Source organism: Apteryx rowi, unplaced genomic scaffold, assembly GCF_003343035.1.
Source record: "Apteryx rowi isolate R43461 unplaced genomic scaffold, aptRow1 scaffold_29, whole genome shotgun sequence".
NCBI classification, from domain to species: domain Eukaryota; kingdom Metazoa; phylum Chordata; class Aves; order Apterygiformes; family Apterygidae; genus Apteryx; species Apteryx rowi.
Window position 1 is genome coordinate 2,167,352 of NW_020449307.1, and position 9,849 is coordinate 2,177,200.

General features: G+C 42.9%; 1 protein-coding gene across 1 annotated transcript in view; it reads right to left on the reverse strand.

The window, feature by feature from the left end:
- The window catches only part of PTPRN2 (protein tyrosine phosphatase, receptor type N2), a 506,489-nt gene that overhangs the window by 93,511 nt on the left and 403,129 nt on the right, over positions 1-9,849 (reverse strand). The window contains 1 exon segment of the mRNA XM_026069273.1: positions 9,547-9,759. Coding sequence (XP_025925058.1) covers positions 9,547-9,759 — 213 coding nt within the window.

The window sequence follows — 9,849 nt, forward strand, 5'->3', positions numbered from 1 at the left end:
TTCCCCATACTGCCAAGAAAAGAAGCAGCATACTCGATTTGTCCTTTTCATCTTTCCCTAGTCCTTCTATTCATGGTTAGTGGAAAAAATCAGTATTTCTAGGACATGTGACTATTCTGCCCGATACATTTTTGAAGCTTAGTGGGATGTTCAGATGAGCAATACTAGCAAATAGGTAGGGTTGGCAGTTCAGCTATAACGCAGCCCACTTCAAACCATACACCTCTGCTGTTGTCAGAAAGCATGACCAGTGAAGAGCCCTTTTTCCAGCCTTCATGAAATACATAAATCTCCAAATTAAATAACATTTGATGAAGGGAAAAGCAGTGATTTTCACCAGTCAAGTTAAACATGTAAACACAATACTGAAAGTGAGTTTTATCATGATAATGATGAGCTGTCAATACTTGGAGGATAAGGCAAGCCACTTATCAGATCGATAAGCTGCCAGAACATAGTTCAGTAAAGCAAAAGCAGTCTTATGGAGAAGGAATCATCATGAAGTCTGCAACTACGTTAGCTAGACAGCAAAACAGGAAAGAGAAAACTGCACAGAGCAGGAATAGGATTTTTCAATCTGAAATATTAAAAATTTAACAAACTCTTTCCCTATCAAAATCTCTGCTTGTTCAGAATTCAGTCATCCCAGGCAAACTTCAGTAAAACATCACTCATTTGTCTTTGGCAAAAACTTCAGAAATTGGCCAGCAAAGCTTAGAGAAAACCTAATTAATTTTCCCCGTTGGTTAAGCCATCTACACTACATTTGACTTCTTCCAATTCAAAAGCTGTTCTCCTCCCTCCTCCCAAATAAATGTTCGTTCTTTGAAAGATATCACTTCTAAGAATATTCTCTTACAGTCTCCCTTCTTCAGCCTTGGCTTGTTTGTTTGATAAGTGATGAAAACTGGATCTACCTGCTGAAAGCTGCGACCTGTAACCACTGGAATATGAACAACTGCATGAATGCCCGAGCTGATTTACATTACAGTGAAATACACTGGTGCAGTCATAGTTAAGAACCTTTAATAGCACAGCAAAAATCACACTGCAAAGAAATCAATGAGTTTTTTCTGTCCTTCACTGTACCTTGCTGGTGTACATTAAACCTATCAACGTTTTTACAGTTCTTTCAATGGCTAGAAAGCATTTAGATCTCTGTTGTGCACCTAAATATATGTAAAGGAAAGTATCTTGGACAGGAGGTCCTCAACGCTGCAGCTGTAGGTTTGTCCTCGTTGAAAGGAATAAGGGAGGCCTCCAGTGCAGTCAACACACACGGGTTGGTACAAAAGGGCCTAGAGCTCTGCATCCAGGCCACTCATGGTCCCAGTGCACCTGCATGTCACGCACACTCCTGAGGCTCTTCCACAGCCTCTCCCATGTCTTTGGGAAGATCTGGGCGGCGTGGTGGGCAGCATGACCCCTGCTCCAGTCCCCTCTCCCCAAACTTCATCTGTTACAGTTTCTATTGCAAAGAAACCAGTGAAAACATCACAGTGCCCCCAAAATATTTGCCTTTGCAGCATCTGCTTTTCTCCAAGAGCTGTACAATGTGACCACAGGCAGAGCAAACAGAGGGTTCAAGATGCACCTATGCTCATCCGTCCCACAAAGAACCATGGCCATGTGTGTTTACCGGGAAAAGCCATCAGCTGGCTGCAGCAGCTTCAGACTCTTCATGAAGGCTAGGCGCAAACACACACAGAGGACAAAAGATCCTTGGAGCTGAGATTTCCCATGCCTTTCAGCAGGGCTGTGGCCTGGTTAGCCAGCACGCTACCAAACGCAGCATGTTTTCCTCGCCTGTACAGGGCTCGGCGCTGATTGTAGGCCAGCAGTTCAGGTCCTAACTGAGGCAGGTACCTGAAAGGAAGGRAAAGGAAGCACTGCTGGGCCCCCTGCTCTTGTACCCTCTTGCTGGCCCCCAGGGTGAGACTGAATGAACAGACACACCTAGAAAAAAGTCGTAGTGAGAACGCTTTTTTTGCACAGTAGGGACTTCAGGGAACAAATTCCAACCTGGTCCTGCTCCCAGGCAACATGGTCCTTTAAGAACCAGCAAGTATCATCTGCAACAGTCCTTTATGTACACCAAATTAACTTCTAATCTCTTCCAGGGAACACAACCTCAGTACAAGCAAATAAATCCTTCCCAGTTAAAAACGTTTTAAAAAAATGTATTTTTTCTTCTAGTATGGTATTCTGAAGGAATAATATGAAGGGCTCAGAAAGCCAGATCATAGTGGGAGCTGCTGAATTTTCACAGAATATACAACAGAAGAACATGTCAAATCTGAAACACGATAACATAGCTGCTCCAAAGAAAAAATAAAATCCTAAAACAGAAAAAAAGGACAAAGCGTGCAGCAAAGACAGGCCTGATTATCCTTGACATTACACCAGAAAAAACACCACTGAAGTCAGTATAGTTATTCCAGAAAGAAATCAGAAACACTTGAGACTATGTACAGCCTGGGACTGCAGATCAAATACTCTCCAGCCCATTAGGCAAGGCGGGGGTTATCTTTGGCTTCTTTATAATGTACAGGCATTGGGACATAATCAATTTACCCAAGGGAGACGATCCATTGTATTTATCCAGAAAGAGCCCCAACTTAACTGGCAAAGAGCCCGGGCTGGAGAGGGACGGGGTGGAAGTGGCTCTGAAGGCAGCAGCCTGGAATGTGGCAGTCAAGCAGGGCAAGTTAAGCAGGGAAAGCACCCGTAATTCTTACCGCTAAAACAGGGTGCCTATAGCCAAACTGTCTATTAAGAAAAAACACCTGGTGAATAAATAAATGCCTTTTTCTTGGCCTGTGCTAAGTGCTAGTCTGCGCTTAGAAACCCTTTGGGAAGAAGTTGGGTGGCTTGGGCCAAAACAGTGCCAGGGCCAGTCTAACAATTTAAGTTTAATTTATTAGGCCAGATGCAGCCTTTAAGCCCAGAGAACCTCCAGTACATTTTCTAAGAAAAGCATGTTTGGGTAAGGACTCTGCATCTCCCAATAATTAAAAACGAGTCACTAAATTTCCCCTCTTACTATTTTTTTCTTAGCATTTTCACATGTCTGAAACACATGAAAAATTACACTGCAAGATGCTTTTGTCCTATTTTGTCCTTTTTGTCCACTTYTGTCCTTGTTCTACAAAACACCAAGCCCAAACATTATATCCTTTAGACGGGGAAAAATAAAGTCATGTCACGTGGGGAGCTGAAGGGGTCAACATTGCCTTCTACCCACCACCTTGCACTAGTTCGATGCAGATAAGCAGCCAACTACTTGAAAAAGATGTATTATTTTATTCAAACCTAAACCCACCTTTTATTCAAACCTAAGCCCACGTGGCAGCTTCTCAACCGAGCAGTGGTAGCAGTTGCAGGTAGACATTCATCTTCCTTCCATGCCTGCAAAGAACCTCTCTCTCCATCTGCCCATTCCAATGAAAAGGTTATTTTCATAAAAAGCGTTGCTGCACTGCCAATACAGTCTAGGAAACTTGACTCCGGTCAGGGCAAGCCCATTTCTCTAACATTTAGGAATTTATAAAAGGTATTTTTTTAGAAGAGGAAAGCTTGGAGGACGGCTCTTGGGCGCAAGCAGGACGAACGCCTGTCCCACGACCAACGCTGCCGCACAGGGTTTGCAAGGCTGCCAGAGCCGTCCACACGGGAGCATTTGGCAGAGCAGCGGAGGCGGCGGTTGGAGAGGACGGCTCTTCACAGACGGGGAAGACAAGCTCAAATACGTATTTGCTGAAGTGCCCTCTAAATCTGTGTAATTGAGCTTTAGCACTTAAGATAGGCATTTCTCATTAAACAACATTTTGTGGATGATTTTATTTGCTAGGGGTAAAACACGCGCGCTTGACAGATTTTGGCCAATGTATAAATTCGTACAGTATCTTTAAATGACATTTTGAATGTTATTACCATTTAATTCTATTTCATGGCTATCATAGGAAGCAAGGTTAAGGAATCATATAGCTCACTGCACCACAGGAACTGTGGATCCTTCTGAACCCTAATCAGATAAAACCAGATTAAAAGTTAAATCCACATTTTGCACACCTCTTGTTTGCCTCATTCTGCTTTAGCCATCTACCATCTGAATTCAATGAAATGTCTGAACATAAGGCAACTCCCTTATCAGCTTTAAACACTTCCTAATTCTTTTTTCTCCCCTATTCTCATACATGATTTCTGTGTTGAATATACATTTTGTGGACTGTAAAAACTGTCTCACATGAAGATACAGTATTTTATATAACAATACTGCATACAATGTATTTGTGGGTACCTAGGAATTTATGTTAAAACAAAATTCTAATGAAAAATAGAGAAAATTGCTTACCTAATACACAGTAAGCAGACTTAAATGGCCTTGAACAACTTTTCTAATACATATATACCTCCTGGTGTACTTTTTATTACAAACAATTACACTTCGTCCTGTAGCTTTACATAGTCACGTGAAATGATTTATTTTTTCTTTTTTAATAAGGACACAGAAAAAGAAAAGATTAAAAATGTTTAATGTCCTTTGTTTTCCCAGAAGAAAACAGAAGCAAACATTTTATAGAATCCAGCCTTAAGGCTAAATTTTCATCTACCCCAAATCCTCACTAAATGTATTCCTTACAGAAATGTTTACTAAATATTTATATATTGAAAATATCTCATCCCCAGTGATATCCTTTTTTGCTTAAGTGTAATGGGGGCTGTGAAAATGAAACAAGTTTATGGAGGTGTGAGGTAATACTTCAGGCTACTAATTTCCCCAGCTTGTCAGCCTACTTTGGTTGCATCCTCCTGTCAATTTGAATGCTACCAAGAACCTGATGAACAACAAGAGCAAAATTTTACTTTTTTTTTTCCATTTCACTTAGAAAATGGAATTTTGTGAACTAAGAAGTTGATATACAATATTTTTACAATGTTAAAATCTAATAATGTAACATGTTTGCTTATGAAAGTCATAGTCTATAAGGTCTAAAACATGAAGCCATATTAGATACAACGAATTATCTGTGTTTAAATATAGAAAAGGGATAGACGCTTAAGTAGGGAGCACGTTTCCAGTGGATTCTTTCAGCTGAGCCTTTTAAAATATTTGAAGCAAAATCTTTATTGCAATTTTGTAACTACTACTTTCTTAAAAGCTCTCTCCAGTGAAAAATAACAGCAGGATCAGATCTTTAAAACCCACTGAGAATTCTTCATTGGCTTTGAATACAAAGGGATCACATAATTAGGAAGACTAAGTCTGACAAAGAAATATATAATTTATATATAATACACATAATAATATATAATTTAATATATAATTTACACTTATATGCCTGCCAGATCAAGTCATTTGAACAAGTTTTTAAAACAGCTGCTGATGTAACCCAGCTGCACTGATGGTGCACTGCTCATGTAACCTTGCATAACTTCGGGCAGTTTAAGAAGGACTTCATTGTAAAGGATTCGGTCTTTGTCTCCTCACTGTTTAAAGGAAGTTCTTTGGGCTGAGCTCAAGGAAGATTAAAAAGAACATTATTTGTATAAAATATTAAAAGGCAGACTTTCAGTGTATTTTAACTTTTGTGCTTAAATTCCATTTTGCAGATCATTATCAGTGATGCAGAAGATTTTGTTCATGGTAAAGTTCTGTGATTCAGAATACAAAATACGCTGCTGATCTAACCTCTCCTCACAAAACCCAGCATTCTCCACCCAGGGGTCAAAAGCCAGGGTTCAGCTGGACTCACAAATACATCACCCTGAATCCAACAGAGCATCCCTAAATAGTAGCAGTCACTAACACACACTCATTACATTAATAAATTGCTCACTAATGGGAGCAGTGACAAGCAAGATGTGCACTTAGTGGCCCTGTTTGCAGCCTGCCCCCAGCGCCTGAATGCCCGTTTTTCTCTGGGTTACGTTCAAAAGGCTTCAAAGTGCATGAAGAAAATCTGCTCAGTGTTGTGAAATAAATCAAAGARCGTCTGCTGAAAATTCCTCGAACGCTTCGGCCCTAATCTCGGGGACTCACGAGCGGCCTTGCAGAATACTAAACTCGCTCTTCAAAGAGGATCAAAGCCATCGGAGCAACAATTAAAYGCGCGAGCCGACGTGTGCGCATGTGCGCGCGGGGAAGGCAGGAAGAGCCTCTTCTTACTCATCCGTGCATGCTGACACTGACTTATCTAATCATTACACGTGTGATCAGAAAGGACAGGAGAAGGGTTTAAAAGGTACACAGAGCCAGTCTGTATCTAGCTGTAAATTGTGTTTTAGGCACATGCAACTTCCATTAATTTTGAAAAACTCCTTAACGACAGCCTAATTAAAGCAGCCTGCAATTTCTGTTGGGTTTTTAGTGATTACAAGACAAACAGAGTTTCAACCGTGCATCGGCCCTCGGCTGTGCCTGAGTGTTACTTATTCTTTACAGACGGTGAGCCCCCCAGACCTCACCGTACCGCTTCCCGGCCGGCTGCCGCTGTTACCTAGCTTTGGAAGCAGCAGGCTCRTGGCTCGGCCGCTTCGCAGCGCAGCGGGCCCCGACGCGGCAGCCTAGCAGAGGCGCCCCGCAAACTCCCTTTGCCTGCCGCAACTTCTAAACAGCAGCGGCTGCTCTGCCTGCGGCCGGTCCCATACGCCCGCGCCTCGCCAAGAAACACTGGCACTGGCAGAGAAGCGTCGCGGGAGCCTTCGCAGCCAACCTGCTATTTCCCCCCCCGGATCAGTTGCCAGCTTCCCCCTTCGCAGAAAAGCCCAACTGTGGGAAAAAACTCTTCAAAGTTTACGGGAAGAGGGAGCAATGGGTAAAAGCCCTGAGTGAACTTTTGTGGCTGAATGGGGATTAGAGCAAAAAATGTTTCTGTTTAAACTTGAAAATGTAGGTCAGTCTTGTTTACGTGAAAATATAAACGTGCTGACATTTTGGGGAGTATGTGAACCAAAGCAATAGTTTGGCGTTCTCTCCGAATCACGCTGAACCACTAGGCCCTTTCGTACCAACCGATTTCCCCCCTTCCTCTTTAGAAAATTAAATGTGAATCATCATTTACACTGTAAACAACAACTTGTTATGGGAGTATCATGTTTTAAGAGCTTAGTGGCAGCAGCTGCTGAAATATTGCATATTTTTAAAATACCCTGGACCAGTTAACTGAGTAGATCCTTGGGAAACAGACTGAACTGATACAGAAGAGAACAAGGTATGCACCACTTCCAAAGCGGTCTGCTTTTTTCCTTCCCAGTGTTAGCATGGGTTACATTATTCCCCCATGAGCATCAGGCAAGATCAGGAAAACAAGGTGACTGATGCTTTTTCTGAAACCTAATTGATGTTATCCAAAACACGCATGCTTAAACACACCAGATATCCACTAGATTTAACTCACCTCAGCGTAAGGTGATTCTAACTATGAGAAGAGGGCTCAATCCTACTCCTCTAGAAATCCATGCGAACAGTTTATTACATACAGAATCAGGCCTCATGATTCATTTTGATGAAATGCTACTCAGCAGCATCAAAACTGTCGAAGTATTTTGTCTGACTGTACTGAGGCCTCCTACTGCTGTCACTGAAACAAATGGCAAAATTCCCATTTACTTCCACAGGAGGAGAGCCAAGCCCTTAGGAACCTTCGTACTTAAGGAAAAACATATTTCCTCCCACTCCTGACAGCAGTTTTCCTGAAAAACCAACAGAAGTGCTCAATAAGTCAGGTGGTTAATACTGGGCCCAAAGCTCAGAAACAAAGAATATTAATATAGTTTCACTATTGCAAAACTGAACAGCATCCTGCAAACATTGGTCTTTTGGTCTTTTTTAAAACCAGAAAATGACACTCTTAGGTCTTACTAGGGAAGTTTTAAAATATATATAAGTCTGGGAAGAAGAAATGAAGCACACATTTCATTTAGTGTCTGGATTACAGATTCTTATTAAACAAACCAGAGCTCATTATAAAATCAATATCAACTTAACCACTGTGCTCCCAAGAGAAATGGCAAAAAAGGTCACTCCAAGAAATTCAAACAATTTTCCTGCTGGAAGGGCACGATTTTAATTACAGATACTATTAATTAGAGCTGTCACTAGGAAGATTGTCCTGTTAATTATCACAAATTCAGTTTCAAGTGTAATTTTGGAACGTGGAGGGCTTTTTTTTTTAAATTAAGAATTCTTGTACTCATATTTAACGAAAGGAAAAGAATACCTATCTCTTCTGCTGTTTAAATAAGTCAACAGCAAGTTCCCTAATGAAAACAAGCAAAAATATTTATGGTCAAGGTCTCCTTGGCCAACGAAATTAATATAAGMAATTGCTATTTTGTTCACACTTTATCCTGGAGGACACTGCATTTTTCCATAGGAAGCACTCTTGCTCTCTTTCTTGCCTTAGCAGTTATTAAATGTAAAGATTTAAAGTAAATTTAAAGATTTTTTTTACAGTAAGTATTTATGAAAAACAAAACCATTCTCTAGTGAAGACACTAATTGTCACAGAAACATTCATATTTATCATTCTTCAGTGAAAAACTCCCTGGACCTACTCTGGGGAGAGGTACTAAGTATATTATGTATTTAACTTTTAAGAGGTACAAAAAGACCCAAACTTTGTGAGGAAATGTGAGTTTGTTCTTGTAAGAGTCCCCAGAGCCAATTTTAATCTRTCTCAGCTCCAGAATACAGAAAGACCATAATGTCTGCTCTTGGGTAGCACAAGATAAAATAAAACTTGACAGAAAAGTGCCATTAGCAGGACCGTATCGGTGCCGGAGCAGCCCGGACACTACAGCAGCAATGTTTACAGACTCTGGAATTCTTGTTCCCGGTCACGCTCCAAACACCGTGGGACACCAGGCTGGAGGAGCTGCATGGTGCAGGACCGTAGCACATGCATGCACCAACACACCGACACCGGACCGAGAAATAAATACCACAATCGAAAACAAACTTCGGGAAGTTGCAGTGCAGGTCTCGACCCAATACTTTTGAAACCGAAAGGGAAACCCGGAGGTTTCTGCTTTATTTCGGACAATCCGCGCAGGGGGCTGCCGCTCCTGGGTACCCATCTGCCACCATTGTTCTCCTCGGAACAGCTCTGCTTTTCGTCCCCATTTATCAGCATTAGATTTCATTTTATCTGAATAATGGCAGAAGGTGGCAACGGAGCGGGTCAAAGGCCCTTTTCATATCAGACCTTGAAGAAGCCGATTACTCAAAAAGAGAGACATCTTCAGATAACCGTGCAATCCATTCCTCATAAATGTTAAAGATTTTTCGTTATTAATAGTGGCAGTGGTGACAGATTATGGATATTAATGTTATTTTTCAGCAAATTCCAATGGCAAGGGCTTTTTTTTTTTTTWAATGCTTCTAATTAGGCGCAAATTTACAGCAGCTCCGAGACCAGCCAGGAGGAGCCGCCGGCAGCGCGGGGCAGCGCGGGCGCGCAGGGAGCCCGGCGGCCGCTCTTACCTGGCGGGCGGCGGGGCGGTGCGCGGGCGCGGAGGAGGCGCCGGGGCGTCGCTCCTTACCTGGTAGGCGGCGGTGGCGTCGGAGCCGGCGTCGGCGCCCAGAGCCGAGAGCTTCGCCGCGAGGTCGCGGTGCGCGCGGTGGCGGAGGCAGTAGGCGGCCGCCGCCGCCGCCAGGACGCCGCCGATGCAGGCGAGGGAGAGGAGGGTGAGGAGGAGGAATTTGGCCGACTCTGCCTCTTCCCCGCGCTGCGGGAGCGGCGGGACGGTGCTTTTCTGCAGGGAGGAGAGAGAGGCAGCGCCTGGTGAGGTGCGCGGTCCCGGCGCTGCGCGGCGCCGCGCGGGGAGCGGAGCGGGGCACAAGCA